At 39.9% G+C, this 21,256-nt stretch overlaps 1 protein-coding gene across 3 annotated transcripts in view; it reads right to left on the bottom strand.

The window, feature by feature from the left end:
- PELI2 (pellino E3 ubiquitin protein ligase family member 2) overlaps window positions 1-21,256 on the bottom strand; it is a 121,960-nt gene that overhangs the window by 17,323 nt on the left and 83,381 nt on the right. For all 3 annotated transcript variants that reach the window (XM_043548215.1, XM_037901208.2, XM_037901209.2), the window contains one exon: window positions 2,144-2,245. In XM_043548215.1, coding sequence (XP_043404150.1) covers window positions 2,144-2,245 — 102 coding nt within the window. The remainder of the gene's footprint in view (window positions 1-2,143; window positions 2,246-21,256) is intronic.

Consider the following 21,256-nt stretch of genomic DNA (forward strand, 5'->3'; position numbering starts at 1 on the left):
ACACAGAATACAAAGTGTACAGTGCTCACTGTACATTTATTTTTTATTATAAATATTTGCATTGTAAAAAACAGAAGAAACGGTATTTTTCAATTCACCTCATACAAGTATGGTAGTGCAATCTCTATCATGAAAGTTGAACTTACAAATATAGAATTATGTACAAAAAATAACTACATTCAAAAATAAAACAATGTAAAAGTTTAGAGCCTATAAGTCCACTCATTCCTACTTCTTGTTCAGCCAATCGCTCAGATAAACAAGTTTGTTTACATTTGCAGGAGATAATGCTGCCTGCTTCTTGTTTATGTCACTTGAAAGCGACAGCAGGCATCCACATGACACTGTTATAGCTGGCGTTGCAAGATATTTACGTGCCAGACGCACTAAAGATTCATATGTCCCTTCATGCTTCAACCACCATTCTAGAGGACGAGTCCATGCTGATGATGGGTTCTGCCTGATAACGATCTAAAGCAGTGCAGACCAACGCATGTTCATTTTCATCATCTGAGTCAGATGCCACCAGCAGAAGGTTGATTTTCTTTTTTGGTGGTACGGGTTCTGTAGTTTCCGCATTGGAGTGTTGCTCTTTTAAGACTTCTGAAAGCATGCTCCGCACCTCATCCCAATCAGATTTTGGAAGGCACTTCAGATGCTTAAATCTTGGGTCGAGTGCTGTAGCTATCTTTAGAAATCTCACATTGGTACCTTCTTTGCGTTTTGTCAAATCTGCAGTGAAAGTGTTCTTAAAATGAACAACATGTGCTGGGTCATCATCCGAGACTGCTATAACATGAAATATATGGCAGAATGCAGGTAAAACACAGAGCAGGAGATACACAATTCTCCCCCAAGGAGTTCAGTCACAAATTTAATTAACACATTTTTTTTTTAAAACGAGCATCATCAGCATGGAAGCATATCCTCTGGAATGGTGGCAAACGCATAAAAGGATATAGGAATGTTTAGCAGATCTGGCATGTAAATACCAGGCAACGCCGGCTACTAAAGTGCCATCAGAACGTCTGTTCTCACTTTCAGGTGACATTGTAAATAAGAAGCGGGCAGCATTATCTCCCGTAAATGTAAACAAACTTGTTTCTCTTAGTAATTGGTTGAACGAGAAGTAGGACTGAGTGGACTTGTAGGCTCTAAAGTTTTACATTGTTTTGTTTTTGAGTGCAGTTATCTACATTTGTAAGTTGCACTTTCATGATAAAGAGATTGCACTATGGTACTTGTATGAGGTGAACTGAAAAATACTATTTCTTTTGTTTATCATTTTTACAGGGCAAATATTTGTAATAAAAATAATACAAAGTGAGCAGTGTAAACTCTGTATTCTGTGTTGTAACTGAAATCAATATATTTGAAAATGTAGAAACACATCCAAAATATTTAATACATTTCAACTGGAATTCTATTGTTTAACAGTGCGATGAAATCTGCGCTTAAATCATGATTAAAAAAATTAATCGCAATATTCATGTGAGTTAACTGCGATTAATCAACAGCCCTAATAATGACATTAAAAAATAACCTACGTTAAGAGAATGTTACTGTTGCAAAGTCAAGCACTCAAAAGTTACACAATGCCAGAAATAAGGCTTCCTGTGCATCCTCAATTCAGTGTCCTTGTTTATATGCATTATGATGCAATCTGTAATTACAAGATCACATATCATTTTTTCCATAGGACCCCTGCCTCCTTGAAGGCATAGTTCTCATCCCTGGCTCCCATCCATGTTCCTATTCCTTGCCCCACCGTCTTCTGCCCCCATTTTGCTCCTGCCTCTCCCTTCCTTCTCCCATCTCCTGCTCCCAACTACTCCCTTTCTACTCCAACCCCTCTAACTCTAGTTGTATTCTGGGCCTTAGTGTTTCTTAATGCTCCCAAATACATTGCATGTGCCATTTTTACAGCTGCTATGATACCCGTATTGAAAACAAACAGTGGTGGAAGGGGGTAAGGAAGTTACTGGCTCTGGTTAAAAAAGATTTCCTGTTCAATAGGAAGAGCAACTCTAAATATGGCCATGAGAATTCTATAGCACAAAGGTAACACTTAAGAAAGAGTACAAGTGGGACTGGTTGCAGAGGCTGTATACCAAGTATACTATTTTAATAAGCAGAGTCTTACCTGAAACATATCTGTATCTTTATCATGTGTATACTCCACTACAACTGTCTGGTTTCTGGATAACGTATAAGAGATACTGTGCTGACCTTTACAGCTGATGGCCTGTTGAATAAGAGAACAAAAAGATATTTCCATTTCACGTAAGTTTACTGTTAAACATTATAATCAGACTCAATTCACTAAATAAACACCTGACAATAATCCAGAAAAAAGAACAGTGTACTACAACATTCTATTACAAAGCTGAGTAAATCGACACACAAACAAAACCCCTTAGTTCTTACAATGGCTTTTCGGATTCAAGAACTGTATCTGTTTGCTCCCTATGTATTTTAGGACTACAAGCGTAACTAATATTTGAGAAATTTAGATCCCCAGTCTACCAGGTTTGTTTTTGAAATTTCATCATGGGCCTAAAATTACTACCCCTCAGAATCCTGGCATCCATATACCCCATCTTCCTTTGCACAAAAACAAAAAAGAAAAGAAGACACCACACTTACACTAGACTTATTTTTTTATTAAAAAATTAATTTTATTCAATTTTTAGCAAGCGTTATCTAAAGCTTAAATAGCATCAGTGATTCACTGTTTTTATATATATAAAGTTTAAAGTAGTAACTCATTTGAAACAAAATGATTTTTAAACTTTCTGAATTTACCAGAATAGCATTACATTGAATATACAATGTAACCATTATAAAAAAATATGAAAAAACCAAGTCTGGCAGATAACGGGATAATACATTAACTGCATATAAGTTCATAATCATTTCTAAAGAATATCCAGTGCAAATAATACTCGACTTTTTCATAACACTTTTCAGCCTCATATCAAAGGACAAAGTACTAAGAAATTATTTTTTCTCAAATTTTCAGAAGGGGGTACTAACGCAACTAGTTGAAACACCAACTAACTTATCATCAGTGACACAAGACCATTAGAATCTAATAATTACATCTTCCAAAACAAAACAACCAGCCAACATTAACTCATTCCAGATGAATTCTAGTTTTTTATTTGTAAAGACTGAACAGTTTGGCTCAAGTTATTGAGATCAGCATAGTCTGCAGAATTAATAGTTATTCAGCACGCAGATGCATCTATATAAATAGAATTTCTGCAGCACAGAGTACATGTAACAATAGAATGGAAATTTAAGTCTGTTAAAAATGCCCAAGTTCAACACTGTCACAACTCTACAAGATGATGCCATAATTAATTAGATCAAACGATGTTTAAAGAGATCATCTATCACACTGGTGATTTATTCATATTTCTCTTGATTTACAAAATGACAAGTATCCAATACAGAAATGGATAGTTAAATTGAGCCGCTTGGTATACTTTTCTTTATTGCTTCAGATACTGAAATAAAGTCCCTGAAAATTGTTTTGAGACTTTCTAACTGATCCCAAAGCAATAGAGTTGATTTCTTAAATGAACCACAAAAAGCTTTTTGGAGTACCATTAAAGGCCTGAGAAAGCCACAGAAAACACGGAAACAGCAAAGTCTAACATTCCAGACTGAATTTTTTTTTTTTTTTTTTAAATCACACTATTCTAAGAAAGAAGAAATGTTTCCCATTGTTCCAGGTGAAGATGTTTAGCCATATTTCAGTTTCATGGAATACATTTTACAACATTAAAGAGGTTACAAGATTTCAGGCTATGATGTTTTGTTTTATGAATGGACAAAAACTGGACCATTTTTAATTATGAATTTATACATGCACAGTAATCACTGATGAGCTAATTTCTCCATAGATTTATGCAATCTATCCCACGTAATTATAACTGCTATAATGTATAAATAAATTACAGAAGTTCCATGCATTTATAACTTTACATTGATCATAACTGTCTCACCATTTGTTGTAGTCACCTGTTATCTATTTAGGTCTCATCTTGCCACTGAAGTCATTGGGCTCTATACAAGTCAGCAGTCTGCCAGCATATCAAAAACTGCAGGATTGGGCCTTAGACTGTAAACTGTTTAGGGCAGGGACAATCTTTTACATTTTGTACATACAACACTTAGCACAATAGGGTCCTGAGCCCTGACTATGGTCTGTGGGTGCTATTGCAGTATAAATAATATAGTGAAAGCAACATATGTAACATAAATCATACAACTTTTAAACACAGAAAGCAGCAAAGTTTAATATACATAACCACATTTACAAACGTGAAGACAAATTTAGTATATAAATACATGACAAACATTAATAGGGGTTGGAAAGATTAATGACCAATTCTGGAAACACAAGTCCTATCTGTCTCAGAGCTAATGGGCACTTTATATAGTGCTGTCTCTAACTGAAAGAGCAAATCAAGTGAACTTTTAGCCTAGACCGCTAAACTAGTCTGATTTTTTTTTTTCAGCATACCATTCTACTGCTGTCAACGTAAAGAATGTTTTTTACTTCTGTAACATACTATGGACCTTTACAGGTACTAATTATGTGGCATAGATTGCATAAATCTAATCAGAATTTTGGCTCCTTTAGCATGTCCAATCGTTATTAGACTGACCCTGACCAATACTTTCTCCGAAAAAAACTAGGCCAGGACATGCCTATAAGTTATTTTTATCTCCATTCCTCCAGCCATTAGATTAGAATCCAGCCCTCACTAGTCACAAAGCAGTCTAACGCAATCTGAAAAACAAATCCTTTTGATGTATGAGCTGTAATATTAGGCCCTTCATAAATGTCACTGTATTCCAATGAATCCTATACCACACGCTCACTAATGCATTACGGCTTTAATTCCAGAACTCTCATTTGGTTCCTATTAGCAATTTACTAGGTGACCTAAGCTGTAGATGCCTTATTTTAGACCCATATACTAGCTACTTTAGAAGCTGGTTTACCTGAAATGACTTTTAGACTAACTCATAACCTAGGCTTTAGAAAAATTCATTAATATTGCCAAAGGCTGTCATTTTCTTCAGATTTGAGAAATGAAAATCACATTTGAAGTAATGTATCTAGCAATGGATGCACCTTTTCAATCTGTTATATCAGCAGGGTTTTTCTCCCCCTTCCATGGAAAAACTGGGTTTAAATAATATGAATTTAGCAGTGTATTTCCTGGTATTGTATAACTCCTTTTCAAAATGCTCAGAAATTGTTCGAAGTGTACAAGAAGACATACTTTCCACAGTGAATACAGCCCAGGCAGTTGCTCCAGTTCACAGAAATTTCATATGTATTTTTACTACTTGCCTTAGAAAGCAATTGGCCACTAAAGTAAAACTGCTGTTTGTTTCTAGTAGCACCCAGTGCATCGGGCACTGTACAAGCACAGAAAGGTACAGAACCTACCTAACAACTTGCACTAAGGGCCTTTGCGGTTTGTGCTTTTAAGCTTTCCACCACAACCACGAAGGACAGTTTATTTCATTTAAAAAAAATAAACACAGTGGAGATTGTGACATAATTGTACTGCTCCAGGAGTTGGCGTTTTGAGAAAACACACTAAATATCACAAGATCTGTGATAGATTTGCAAAAGTTGGCATCTGATTTAATTCACTACCCAAAAACTTCATTAATGCAGCGCCTCAATACTTCCTAGAACATCAACCACACCTATAGCTAAACCTCTGAAAACCAGGAAATAGCGAGACTTAAAGGTGCAAATGAGCCCTGCAACCTTAATTCTGCCCCTTGGAGCTGGCAAGAGTTACTTTGGAGGGGAGAGGGGGGATGTAGGATACGTTTGTTTCTGCCAGGGCTGCCCTATAATAAGCAGACATCAGGAGTAATTAAGTAATGTGCCATTTTATGTTCTGTGGTGTGTCCCACAACTGTATTCTCTCATTTGTCTGCATCCACTCCAACTGCCCTACATTGTGTTAAGGACAGCTATATTGACTGGTGCAGGGATTACTTGCAGCAGGTTGCCATAGTGCATGCTGAAACATGAAGAAAGGTGCATCTGCCCCCCCCCCCCGCAGATGCCAGAGATCATGGACGGCTCATTTCCGTGGGGAGATGCATTGGTTGTGCAAGAAGAACACAAAAGCCTGTTTGCCATGAAGATTTGCAGTAGTTAGTGCACTACAGGTCAGAGGCAAGGGCACGTGATGTTCCAGAGGGAAACCTTAGGACAAGGGGTGCTAACATCGGGCAATTCTGGTTTGTGAAGTGGTTGAGCAAAGGCTCGGTGTAGCCCTTAGGGTATGTCTCCACTGCAGTTGGAAGCAATCTTCCCAACCTGAGCAGACAGACGTGTGTTAGCAGGGCTCACACAGGTGAACTAAAAATAGCTGTGTAGACATTACAGGTTGGTCTCTGAAGTCACAACATCTACATATCTATTTTTAGCATGCTAGAGGGAGCCACGCCTGCAAAAGTTTATCTATCCAGGCTGCGAGGCTTGCTCTCAGCTACAGTGTAAACATACCATGCAGTACGTGTGGCACCTTAGAGACTAACCAATTTATTTGAGCATAAGCTTTCGTGAGCTACAGCTCACTTCATCGGCTGCATGCATCCAATGAAGTGAGCTGTAGCTCACGAAAGCTTATGCTCAAATTTGTTAGTCTCTAAGGTGCCACAAGTACTCCTTTTCTTTTGCAAATACAGACTAACACGGCTGCTACTCTAATACCATGCGGAGTTCACAGAGCCTGCTCTAAATACAACCTTTGCTTTAGTGAGGACACAGTTTGACAGGCTTTTCCTACACTATACCGTGTGCTACATCCTGCAGTGCTCCGTATCATCTGGAAGGACAGAGTGCTGTGTTGTCTGTCAGGGCAAGATGGGACATCGCTCAGAAGGAAGAATTCAGGTTGTGGGGTGGGGCTGATGTATACCTTCTGGAGAGGTACAAGGCAGTGCCGATCAACCTTACCTTAACACAGAGTTCTGAGGTAGTGAATTTCCTCTTTTTGATGAAATGGTGATAGTGCAGGAGGTAAAACTGGCCCACACCTCTGGGTACGGAGGCTAAAGGGACACACCACTGCTACTCAACTACCAACTCTGCCCTCTTTCTGGCCCTTCCGTGACTCCCGTACTGCTCCAGGAGGCAAGTGGAGGAAAGAAGGTGGAAACTAACAGGCTCTGAGGAGCACATCTACCAAATAGAATGCAGCAAGGGGGAGTGGAGTGGAGCCCCAGACGCTGTATTCCACTTTGAGGATTAGAGGGAAGGGGTTCTGCAAAACCTTCTGGATCATGGGAGAACTGAAGAGATATGAACGGATCCAGTCACCCCTATAGGTTCTCTTCTCCTAGAGTCTTAGCCCCTATTATGGGATATCCATTTTCAAGACCATCTTGCTATCCATGTTTTTTAAAGCAATTTGACTATGAGCTGCTTGTACTGTATCTGAGGAATTCCTTGACCAAATGACCCCAAGTTTACACCCAAGTAGTATTCCCCTACCCCTACTCCTCCTGTGACATACTAATATTTGAGACTCTCACTATGCATGCATGTGGATTTTAGAATACTTTATTAAAATCAGCTCCTTATTAAGAGTGCGTTAACTGAGTTCCCCTTGACTAAATAACCCCACCGACACTATGAACTCTACCCTTGCCCCTAACATTGGTAGCACAACCACTGGTATGGTTGCATCAGTATTTCCATTTTTAATACAGGTGAAAAAAAGTTGTACAAAAATTCTGTTTTGGGTTAGAGTATTATTTTCAAATGCATATTACTCTCCGTATTAGTGCATGGGGGAGCAATATCAATTGAAGTTTGATATGACTTTCAAAGAGGGGCACATGACTTAAGTTTTATTTCTTTCAGACCCTTTTTCATATGAACCACACCAACTTGAAGGATGAAATTGGTAAGCGTGAATCCTTCGTTTGCATAGAGTTAAAGAGAAATAGGGAAAGGAGATTTTAGCTAGTGAACAAGGGATGGTGAAAAAGGTAAAATTAACATATTCCCAATGGCCATGAATCCAAAAGTCAAAGCTAGTGGAGATTTTGGTACTGGAAAAGCAAATTATAGCAAATGAAATTTTGTCCAAGTCAGAACAGAATCTCCTGACCATTTTATACCGAAATATTTTTTTCATGCAACACACTGTCAACCTCTGGAACTCCTTGCGAGAGGGTGTTGTGAAGGCCAATACTATAACGGGGTTCAAAAGGGAGCTAGATAGATTCGTGGAGGATAGGTCTATCAATGGCTATTTGCCAGGATGAGCAGGAATGGTGTCCCTCGCCTCTGTTTGCCAGAAGCTGGGATTGGGTGACAGGGCATGGATCACTTGATGATAACCTGTCTGTTCATTCCCTTTGGGGCACCTGCCATTGGCCACTGTCAGAGGACAGGATACTGGGCTTGATGGACGTTTGGTCTGACCCAGCATGGTCGTTCTTATGTTCCTATTTAAAACTAGGAATTTCTCTTTTTACAAATACAGACTAACACGGCTGCTACTCTGAAATCTACCAATTATGACATGGTTTAAAATAAAATTCCTTTCAATTAATATAATCATACTATTTGTACCTAAAGAGTGATGGTTTGCAGGTTTTTTATTCCATAGTAATGTAAAAACTAAACATCAATTACCCAGAATTATTGCTTCTATAGTACTAGACTACAATAAAGCTGGAAATGTATACTGACTTATGATAGCAGACAAAAAATTATACTTAATAGCTGTAACCTTTGGCAAGAGAACATTGTCATGGAAACTTCATGGGCTTTGTATGCATAGAGAGGGAGGGGAAAAGTGCCCGTATCAACCAGAATCTGAGTCACAGCTGTTTAAAAAAAGTCTCTCCATCTGCTTCCTATTCAGCCACATACCAGTTCTTCTTTTCATGTTATTGCTTTCCTTATAAACAGAACGAGTGAGTGTTTACATTAGCATTACAACGAGGTCTTTAAGCTTAAGGAATTTCAGCCTACTGTGCACATGTTATCTGGGTATCCACACTAACACCTCCTGAGCCTTTAACCTCTCAGCTGTCAAAATTTTCCCACCAACAGCTAAATGAATATCTTGGAACATTCATGAGATTGACCTCAGTCAAAGGGTTAGCAAATCCACACAGAAAAAAAGGAAAGGAGATGCCACTAACATGAATATGAACAAAAACCAGGTTTTTAAAACAGTTGCATTTATTGAACATTTTCCTCACAAGAAATATTTGCAGAACTAGGCAAATCTGTATTAAAATTAAATGGGCAAAAAAACCCTGTGCACAAATTTGTTAACTCCAACATTTACTGAAGAGATTTCAATGTAGCTCATGGTCATTTTCTAAAACCAAATGATAATCAGCCTAATAGCTAAAATGCTTCAATAAATCCCTAAATTTGAAACACTGTAAAAGGAAGATTTTTTGCCGTTTCTGGGCCATGTACAGTCCGGGTGTAACTTGCACCAGGGCTAAATTTGACTCCCTGTCAACATGGTACAAACTATACGTGGGACAAATGTGGCTAAAAGGGACTTTGAACTAGTTGTGTATGAATGTAATTCTGGCAATGTTGTATTTCCTTAAAGAAGAGTATTCATATTGAATTTACAGATACTACTGTTATAGGGTACTACACAAAGCTGCTGAACTAAATATTCCTTTGGAGTCATCATCAGGTGATTTCTCATGTAACAGAATTCACTTAAGAAGAACAGCGATAAACCCCATACGATTCAATGGGGCAAGCTCACCACATCTGGAGCCTGGCAATGTATTGTCGTGATTAAGTAATGGATTCTCAGTTCCTTTAAAAGTCATACCTGACATAGCTACTGTGACTGAGTTTGCAGGCAAATGGATTTATAGCCCTACAAACCACCTAAGTGTGGTGACTGAAAAACAATCCTTCAGTGAAACCTATGGTACGTGGAAGTAGTTGGTATTCGCTAGAATTAGGGTTGCTAGGCACCCAGTTTTTGACCAGACCGTCTGGTCAAAAAGGGACCCTTGCAACTCTGGTCAGCACTGCTGACCGGGCCTCTAAAAGTCCAGTCTGCGGCACAGTAGGGCTAAGGCAGGCTCCCTGCCTGCGCTGGCTCCGCATGGTTCCCGGAAAAACTCAGACTGACTTTTCTCTAAATACACAGCTCTCTTCAGTGATTCACCAGCAGAATGAATTATAAGATATCACACCAAAGAAGAGCATATGATCCACAATAGAACTAGTTGGAATGCCCCTAGAGGGAGGAGAGAAATCGTTACAAACTGAGCGTACAAGAGATAGGAGATGTGGGTTTAAGAACTGCAGGTCACTGCTGAAGTTTACAAAATCATTTAATAAAAACTAATGACCACCAGCCTAACACACTAGGGTTTAACTGTGTCAGAAGATCTGTCTCTCCTTCCAAGTATTTCAAATATAGAGAGAAAATTTTAAGGGCATTAGTCTCTTCCCCCTTTTCTCACTACCAAACCATTTTTTCCTCTCCTTCCATCTCCTACCAAATGACCTTCTCTCTCCTGTGATGCTGGCAGACCAATTGCCAGCTCATGCCAAGCCCCTTAGACCTCACTGAACACTGACAAATGCATAGCTGGAAACCAATCTGTTTCACTGTGTGTTAGCATTGTTGAGAGATATTAGATTTATAAAAATGTGTCTAGTGTTTAAACTTTATGAAATGCTTGTAAGTGGCTGTATGCATTAATCTTACTTATAATATCTGTATCCCACGTTATAAGGTAATGTTTAAGTGTTTGCTCAGTAACTAAGGGCTTGGCTTCACTTGCGAGCTATAGTGCAATAAAGGAGCCCCAGGCACACTAGTTCACTACCTGTCCACATTGTCAAGGCACGTAGAGCGCTCTGACTCTGCAGCTACAGCGCTGCTGGTACTCCACCTCGGCGAGTGGAGCGCTGCAGCACCAGTGTGAACTAGGTGTTGCATTACTGTGCTCTGATCAGCCTCCGGAAACTTCCCATAATCCCCTTAAGTCAAGTGGCCACTCTTCTCATTGTTTCTGAATCACTGCAGGAATACGGATATGCCCTTTGAAAGCTCCGTTTCTGACAGCCAGCTGCTTATCTGCTCCGAGACAAAGAAAGCCATTAGTGTGGAATGCTTTGGGGGGGGGGGCAGAAGGGGGTCTGCTGCTATCTGAACTTACAAGACAGCATGCTGACATGCTCTCGGCCCCCCCCAAAAACCCACACTCTCTCCCCACACATACACACAACAAACGTTCCACCCCACCCCACCTCATTTGAAAAGCACATTGCAGTCACTTGCATGCTGGGATAGCTGCCCACAATGCACCACTCCCAACGCCGCTACTGGAGCCTTTGGCCTAGCAGTACCTATACAGGTGCCTCATAACTAAGTGACTATTTGTCCTAAAGAGCATCTCCTAAATGAACATTTGTTTTCTCCCTTTTCTCGAAATAAGCGAGATGGCCACAGATAGCCACAGAATTTAAGAGGCAACAAAGCAGTTTTCCTTAAAGAAACTTATTTTTTAGAAGTTATTTTTGGGAGTCATATTTTACAGAAAAGGAGTACTTGTGGCACCTTAGAGACTAACCAATTTATTTGAGCATAAGCCTTCGTGAACTACAGCTCACTCAGCTTATGCTCAAATAAATTGGTTAGTCTCTAAAGTGCCACAAGTACCCCTTTTCTTTTTGCGAATACAGACTAACACGGCTGCTACTCTGAAACCTGTCATATTTTACAGAGTGATTCCCTAACATTACATGGTAAAGGTTTGCTGGACAAATTCTGCCTTATCCGTGGTCTCCTGAAGGGACAGTGTTATTCTTAGAATAATCCTGTTACTCATCCAGGAGGGGCAGGATCTTCTCCTTGAAGGATACACACCTAGAAACTCAATACCATGGCATACGAAGCTGTACTTTGACGATATGGCCCAAAACTTTGCACCACTACAAGAGTTACTACAATAACTGCAGTATAAGTAGGGTACACTAACCATCAGAAAGTTTTTCCAGCTACCTGTAGAGAAGACAGAAAGCTATTAATGCATAGTATACATCAAGAACAAAGCAGTGAATACATCATGAGGGTATGACTGTCCTTGAGAAACATGGATGGTCTCCTCTCAGAGTGTACCAGGCACACACTTACATGAAGTCACCAGTCAGAATCCTCAAAAAAGGGAAGAAAAATGAAGTGACAATGTAAGTTCCTCAAGTGACTTTTACTGACAAAGTACATTGGAGGTTTTGTACAAACTGTGCATGAGCAATGTGTGTTCCAGTGAATCAGCAGCATCTAGGAGCACTGATAAACCCACCACTACTGGCACGCAGTCTTAGTATACTAATGAGATGAGACGTTTCAGATCATTCTGCAGCTTCCAGACACTATATATTGAATCTGACAGAGTGATTTTATATTAAGACAGCCAAAGACTCTCTGGATAGTTACCTTAACACTGAGAAGTGTTAAGCAGCTGCTCAAAAATCTCTCATGAGAAATAAAAATAGATATGAACCTACCCTTGCCAACAATACTGATTGTTTACAGAAATAGTTTAATAAAACAGAACTGTTACATACCAAGTGTGAAGGAACTTTTCCTCACACACTCCCAGCAACTCAACCAGATTGTTAAGACTTTTATCTTAGGAATAAGGAATTTTATGTTGCTACCTACTACTGAAGAAAATTCTCTTCATAAAACAAAGTCAGTTTCAACAGATTCATTCAATGAAACTTAAATGCTATTGAAACTGGTCCTGTCATTAAATAACTGCCAAATTTGACAGTATTTCTTAGTTTATATTTAGACTTGCAAGGATTAATTCTTATTCGTCAAAGTCCATAAATGTTGATTTCACCATACATACACAAATTGACAACTGAAATCTACAAATAGGCAAGATAAAAACACTGCTTGAGAACTTTTGATTTGAGTTTGTTTTAAGGATATTTAATTTGTATATTTTGACATGTGAAGTTGACAATTTATATTTTAATGGTTATAAAGCTTTAACTTTTTGAATGTCAACATCTGTCATTAAAGACATTGTCTGCCCCAACAATTGTGAACATTTAAAACAAATCAAAAAGATTTCAAAATGCTTGTTAACAAACATCAATACTATCAGTCAAAATTAGAGGGGAAAAATAAAGATCAAATTCTGCCAAGCCTATTCATATTACACACTGGGTTAAAAGAGAACTCTCTCAAAACAGACCAGACTGATACAACAGTTGTTGAATTAAATTTGCGGTGAAAAAGGTCAGAGATGATGTAACATGCATCAATATAGCTAAGCAAGACTTGTGTGGGACTTTTCAGTTTTCTTACAGAAAGACACAAAAAGGTTGTCTATTAGTTTTAAGGGGCAGAGATAATGAGACTATAAGAAAGAAACCGCTACTGTGCTATTTTTCTTTGGGGAAGAAGGGCATCCCCATCCATATTTTATCTGCCCTCCTCCTTGGTTCTGTATTGCTGTGACTTTTCCCCTGAAACACAAATAAAGTTGGATGGATCTTCTGTACCCAGTCAAGAAGACTTTACATACAAGCAAGGAGATCACTACTGGATCACTTAGGGAGGGAACAAATTAACTTGGGGTAGATTCTGGAGCAAACTCTTTATACAAAAGACCACAATGACTTCAAAGTGAATTCCAAGCAGATGGTTTCCAGCATCAGCATTTGTTTCCAACTATGCCTTGTAAGACAGTATCACACTGCCAGTCAGCTACTGCACTTCTAAGTATCTCCTTGCTCCATAACAGGATAGTACCTTCTGACCTTTCTGAAAGAGTCACCCCAAATCATACCCCTAGAGGCATTTAACCAATTTTAAAAAGTCATTGGAAAAATGGTCTAAAATCAATGTTAGAGAATCAGGCTCACAATCTCAGTATCTCTATACAGAAAACAGAGCACGCACACCCCAAGTGATTACTCAAAATTTTCATATCTTATTAAAGAACTTCTGCTACACATTTAACTTTGACCAATCACACAAGTATCCATACATTTTCACATGAACTCATAAAAAGAAAAGGAGTACTAGTGGCACCTTAGAGACTAACCAATTTATTTGAGCATAAGCTTTCAAACCTGATTGAAGATAAGGTTGTGTATTACAGTGTAATTTTTCATTGTGTTTAGTGTGGTAGCACTGTTTTAATGACAGCGAGCACAGTAGAAAGGAATTGGTGTGAATAATTACTGCTACAGTATAGTGGATGAATGGTTGGAAACTGGTAATGGTTTTTTGGGGGTGGAGGGAGGGAGAATTGCACTTGTCCTTGCTTTCCAGAGAGTTTTTTTTTAACAATACAAACACCCACATCAAAAGGTAGAATTAAGGTAGCTGAAGAATGTAGAAAGGTATATGGCCCAAGGTCCTCGCCTCAATTTTTTGTTTTTTGGCTAAGTTGTTAACTGCTAGCTTCATAATGAGAGAGACAAAAGGTGGGCGAGTTGATATCTTTTATTGGACCAACTTCTGTTGGTGAAAGGGACAAGCTTTCAGGACACACACACACACCCCCCTTCTTCAGAACTGGGAAAGGAACTCCCAGCATCCCTGCTAAATGCAAGACAGAACAGACTGTTTAGCACAAGTAGCTAGCACATATTCAAGGTAGAGTGGCCCACTAACACCTCTGCAATCTTAGGACAAAAAGAGGGTATTCGTTCGCTATAGATTGTTGGAATAAGCCATAAATCCAGTGTCTCTGCTCAGTCTATGATTTTTGGTGTCTAGCAGAGTAATTAAATTTAAGCTCCCAGATTCGTCTTTTGAAAGCTTGCCTCTCTCACCAACAGAAGTTGGTCTAATACAAGATATTACCTCACCCACCTCGTCACTCTAATATCCTGGGACCGACATGGCTACAACCACACTGCATATAGCTTCATAAGATATTAAATACTATGCTACTAGTACAAGACTCAATAACATTAAGTCTAGGAATTTAACGCACATAAAATACCTAAATTAAAGCGAACAGTCTTATTCAAAAGTCTTTTGTTAACATTTGGAGCAAAAAAATATTATTTCCTTAAAAATCCAGTTTCTTAAAAAACTCTAGCTTTAAAAAAAAATGTAATATTCAAACCACGCAGATTTGCTGTAAACTAAAATTCTAGGTTTTCACTTTCTACCACACGACACTAGATGAAGCATATCCAAAAGCCACCATACTGCTTCTCTCTCCTATACAGTTAGAGCTCTGAATATAGTTAAAAAAAATCAGTTCATCTTTAGACATCGTCTAAAGTGGGATTTCCAAGCACCTTCCACTCAAAGTAACAGAGATTAACAAACTACTATCAAAGTTATACATTTCACATAAATATATGAAATAAAATACAAATAGCAATAAGCTAGTCAATTTATTACTATAAGCTAGTCAGTTTAGCCCTTTCTTGGGTCAGCAGAAAGCACAAAGGGGAACCTGCTGCAGGAAAGTATTCTGATATTTTCTTCAAAATCTCCTTTTAACATAGAGCTCAAGTTCTTCTATATTCTAGCACAGTAAAATAAACTCCTAAACTTGGAAGCCCCGTTACAAAAAACCTTACAGCACAAGACAAAAATAATCCGAATGCAAAATGGTTTAGTGACTATTTTTGGATGTCTTCTAGTTTCTCCTAAAACCATGTATCCATTAGGTTTTCGCTTTAATGTTGCACCAAACATCAGCAGTTAACAAAGAAGAATATTAACACGCCGAGTACAGAGTGTGCTTTTGCAGAACACAAAGAAACTGTTCTAAATAAGATCATTTACAAGCACAGGGTACCTATTATATATAATTATGAAGTAAAGGCAATCTTGATCTTTGTAGGAGGAAGAATGTTTAAAAAAAAGACTCGGCAAGATGTAATTTGAACAATAGAATACGTTTATTCAGAACTGCTGTTTCCATGTGCAAGTCCCTTAGGCAGGCATTGGCCAGTAGAGTCTACAGAGTTTGCTCCCCAGGTTGAAGCGATTTAAATCATTGAATTAAATATGATTTAAGTCACTTGATATTTCTAAGGCATCAAATCTAAATCAGGTTGAGGCTTTGTAATTTAAAAATTTGTACTACTGCAACTTTACACCTTAATTTGTTATAAATTTTAAACTACTTTTTTAAAATGCCTCTAGTGGGTCTTTCGACTTTTTCAAAATTGCTATAACTAACTACTCCCCCCAAAGTATTGAATATCAAGATCCTGATCCTGCAAATACTCTAACAGGTACTTAACCTTATTCACACAAATAGCCCCACTGAAGTCAAGTACTCATGTGCTTAAAGTTAAACATGTGCATAAGTCTGACATTAAAAATATAAAACTTTGTTGCGAAACAAAATCTTTGCAATTGCAGAACAAAAATTGCTTCACTGTTAACAATAGCTAATGTACCGAAAGTATAAACTTCAGAATTATTGTGAACTTTTTAATGCACAGACTAAAATTTTCAAAAATAGCTGCCTACAGTAAACACTCGGAAATCCATATTTAGGCACTTAAGGGTGGAATTCAAGAGCACCAAAGCCCCATCAATGCCAAACTGCAATGGTGGAGTATAGTCTGATCAAAGCATTTCAGCTTTCTTGACTTGTGCAAGTTAAATATTTATGAGATGGTGATGTTGGGCAACTAGAACACGGGTTATTTGCTCATCAATTATGCACTGGATTCGTCTTTCAACACTGAAAAATATTTTAAGCAACAAACGTCCCAGTAGGAAAAACGTCTGTAAAAACGGAAGTTTTACTAACCATTAAAAAACTAGATTGTAAACTTTGGGGGCAGGAACTGTCTTTTGTCCTGTGTTCACACCGTGATTAGCACAGTTGGTCCTGGTCCATGACTTGTGCTAATGCAATACAAATAACAGAACTACTAACCATTCACTTTAGTAATTTAAAACTATAGGATGGAAAGAATAGAAATGTCAGATTTTATTTGCACATTAAAAAGGGATTTTAAGTTAAAAAGAAACCAAAACAAAAAAACGGATTGTCTACCCTGATGTCCCCACCTCCTTAATTCAATTTCATGGATTCAAAATGGACGATTCCACTTCATCGGAGCAAACGAAGTACAAATATTTGTACCAGTTTTCCATCACAGGCACGAGCAGCAGTACAGGGACTAATGTATACTGAGCGCAAGTATTTTCAGCACCATGTCATGCAGCCTAAAGTGTAATTAGCACTTACACCGTTGCAAGCACCTCTGCTGCGGCATCAACAGATCTTAATGTAAGCAAAAGACGGGAGTTTCCATGTAGCAAAGCTGAGCCACAAGCTTCCCACCCACCCCACCCCAAATTAAAGCCAAGACCCTAACTCAGGGGATGCACTACTGGAAGCTCTGCTACTGATTTACTGACACACACCGGGCAAGTTGCTTAGAGCTTGTCTACAGAACGAGTTAGCATGCAGCAAGTCATGGTGCAAGTCTATAGAGCACTATCCTGCCATGCACTAGCTGGCCACGTGGATCCTGCTACCATGCACTAAAAATCAGGTAGTGCACCTTGAAGTACTTCCACTTCAAACGCTAAGATTCGCACCGTGACTTGCCACACACTAGCTCTCCATACAGACAAGCGCTTAGTTGTTTATGCCAGTTTAACTGTACAATGAATTTACTACTTACCTGTCTCAGGAGTGATACAGGTTATTGTTATTTATTATTTATATTATAAATAGTAGTGCATAGGAGCCCCAATCAATGCCCTCAGCAGGCAATGCTTAGGGATGACTGATTAAACCAGATGGAGCAGCTAAAAAAGAAAGGATGATGCACAGAATATAGACAGGTTTCAGAGTAACAGCCGTGTTAGTCTGTATTCGCAAAAAGAAAAGGAGTACTTGTGGCACCTTAGAGACTAACCAATTTATCTGAGCATAAGCTTTCGTGAGCTACAGCTCACTTCATCGGATGCATACTGTGGAAAGTATAGAAGATCTTATTATATACATCTTCTATACTTTCAAGATCTTCTATACTTTCCACAGTATGCATCCGATGAAGTGAGCTGTAGCTCACGAAAGCTTATGCTCAAATAAATTGGTTAGTCTCTAAGGTGCCACAAGTACTCCTTTTCTTTTTGCGAATACAGACCAACACGGCTGTTACTCTGAAACCTCTCCTTACAATGTGTATGATAATCAAGGTGGGCCATTTCCAACACAAATCCAGGGTTTAACAAGAACGTCTGGGGGGGGCGGGGTAGGAAAAAACAAGGGGAAATAGGCTACCTTGCATAATGACTAAGCCACTCCCAGTCTCTATTCAAGCCTAAGTTAATTGTATCCAGTTTGGAAATTAATTCCAATTCAGCAGTTTCTCACTGGAGTCTGGATTTGAAGTTTTTTTGTTGTAAAACAGCGACTTTCATGTCTGTAATCGCGTGACCAGAGAGATTGAAGTGTTCTCCGACTGGTTTATGAATGTTATAATTCTTGACATCTGATTTGTGTCCATTTATTCTTTTACGTAGAGACTGTCCAGTTTGACCAATGTACATGGCAGAGGGGAATTGCTGGCACATGATGGCATATATCACATTGGTGGATGTGCAGGTGAACGAGCCTCTGATAGTGTGCCTGATGTTATTAGGCCCTGTGATGGTGTCCCCTGAATAGATATGTGGGCACAGTTGGCAACGGGCTTTGTTGCAAGGATAGGTTCCTGGGTTAGTGGTTCTGTTGTGTGGTATGTGGTTGTTGGTGAGTATTTGCTTCAGGTTGGGGGGCTGTCTGTAGGCAAGGACTGGCCTGTCTCCCAAGATTTGTGAGAGTGTTGGGTCATCCTTCAGGATAGGTTGTAGATCCTTAATAATGCGTTGGAGGGGTTTGGGGGGCTGAAGGTGACGGCTAGTGGCAGGAGAGTGAGTTTGTGTGGGGAGGAGGGTGAGAAAACATGGATTTGTGCTGGAAATGGCCCAACTTGATTATCATACACATTGTAAGGAGAGTGATCACTTTAGATAAGCTATTACCAGCAGGAGAGTGGGGTGGGAGGAGGTATTTTTTCATGCTTTGTGTGTATATAATAAGATCTTCTAAACTTTCCACAGTATGCATCCGATGAAGTGAGCTGTAGCTCACGAAAGCTTATGCTCAAATAAATTGGTTAGTCTCTAAGGTGCCACAAGTACTCCTTTTCTTTTTAGAATATATACAATTCATTGACCTCAGGTTACTTAGCCTGTTCAATATTGTTTAACTTCTGATTTCATTAATTTACTCTAAAATTTAATTTAGGGTTGTCACCTTTCTAAATACTGGTAACCGGACTCCCGAGGCCCACCCTTTCCCCGCCTCTTCCCCCAACAGCCCTGCCACTGCTCCGCCTCTTCCCCCAAGCCCCACCCCCTTCTCCATCTCTTTCCCCCCAAGGCCCTGTCCCAATCGCTTGCTCCTCTCACTCTCTGTGTTGCTCGTTGTATCGTCTCAAGGAGCCTGCCTGCAGGCAGAGGGCGGCCCCGGTTGAGCAAGGGCTGGCATGGGTTAGTGACCAGACACCACCTTCCACCCCACAGTAACTGGACTTTTGGTTCGGGTGCCATTTAGGGTTGCCGGGTCCCAAAAAACCCCAAACACCTGACAACCCTAAATGGCACACGGACACAGAAGCCAAAAACCAGACTGTTTGGGTAAAACTGGATGGGTGGCAACCCTACCCTATTCCCTTCTCTTCCCCCGCCCCATCCTCCATCCGCTTCCTCTCCCCACCCTATCCCCTTTCCTCTCCACACTGCCCCCTGTCCCTATCCCACTCCCCTGCGCTATCCCATCCCCCTTCGTTCCCCACTGCCTCTTCCCCCACCGTAACGATGCTGGTTCTGGCAGGACCCAACTGAGAGTGCCAATTCAGGATAAATTGCTTAAAGCAGGGCAGTTACAGCCCAAGGCTGGGGTTTTTCCACCTCTAAGGCAAACCAAACCAGCCAAACAGAGCAGACTTTGGTCTCACCCCACTGGCTAGCCACAAGTCACACAAGCAATTCCCTCAGACACTCCAGTTTCCCAGTATCTCCACCAGTGCCATTCGTTATGGGGACAAATGGTTATGAAAACCAATACCCCAGTAAAAGAAAAAAGGTTCTCTCAATCCCCAAGGATCAAGCCCCAGACCCAGGTCAATATACAAATCAGATCTTACCCACAAATCACACTGTTGCCAGTCCTTTAGAATCTGAAATCTAAAGGTTTATTCATAAAAGGAAAGAAATATAGATGAGAGCTAGAACTGATTAAATGGAATCAATTCCATACAGTAATGGCAAAGTTCTTGGTTCAGGCTTGCAGCAGTGATGGAATAAACTGCAGGTTCAATTCAAGTTTCTGGAGTACATCCATAGCTGGGATGGGTCATCAGTCCTTCGTTCACAGCTTCAGTGTAGCAAAGTTCCTCCAGAGGTATGAAGCAGGATTGAAGATAAGATCGAGGAGCTGCAGCAGCTTTTCATATTCTCTTGCCATGTGGTCTTTCTTTCTTTCTTTGTCCCAAAGACAAGCTGTCCATCACATGGCCTGGAAAAACCTCAGAGTTCTCTCCATAGGCATGTCCCTGCATACCTTGCTGAGTCATAAGGCGAGCCTGCCTTCTCTCAGTGGGTCAATTGTATAGCTGATGGTCCTTAATGGGCCATCAAGCAGGCTAGGCAGAGCTGACACCAACTTGTCTGGAGTGTTCCCCAGAAGCATAGCACAGGTTTGAAATACAGACAGTATAGAGCCAATATTCATAACTTTAACTATAAAAATGATACACATATAGACAGCATAATCATAACCAGCAAACCATAACCTTGTCTTAGACACCTCATTTGATCCCCTTTATACAAGATTTGGTGCCACTACAGGACTTTGGTTGCAACAATGATCTATACGGTCCCAGCTTATGTCAAGAACGCCACACCCCCCCATACAGAACGGGACCCAGCACACACAGAAAATGACAGAGATGGGCACTAGAACTCAGGAGGCAGAGTCCCGAAGCAGCCACCCTCAGCTGGAAAGAGGGGCCAAGCGAGCTGGCGCAGCATGGGAAGGACAGAGCCCCCCTCCCCCTGGACAGATTGAGCAGAGAAAGCCCTGCTCAGCACTCACTGAAATCAATGGTGGTGGAGGCAGTGGGGCGGCAATGCTCCCCCAAACTATGCCCATGGTTGGCACGGGTTGACAGCCTGATACT

Source organism: Chelonia mydas, chromosome 6, assembly GCF_015237465.2.
Source record: "Chelonia mydas isolate rCheMyd1 chromosome 6, rCheMyd1.pri.v2, whole genome shotgun sequence".
NCBI classification, from domain to species: domain Eukaryota; kingdom Metazoa; phylum Chordata; order Testudines; family Cheloniidae; genus Chelonia; species Chelonia mydas.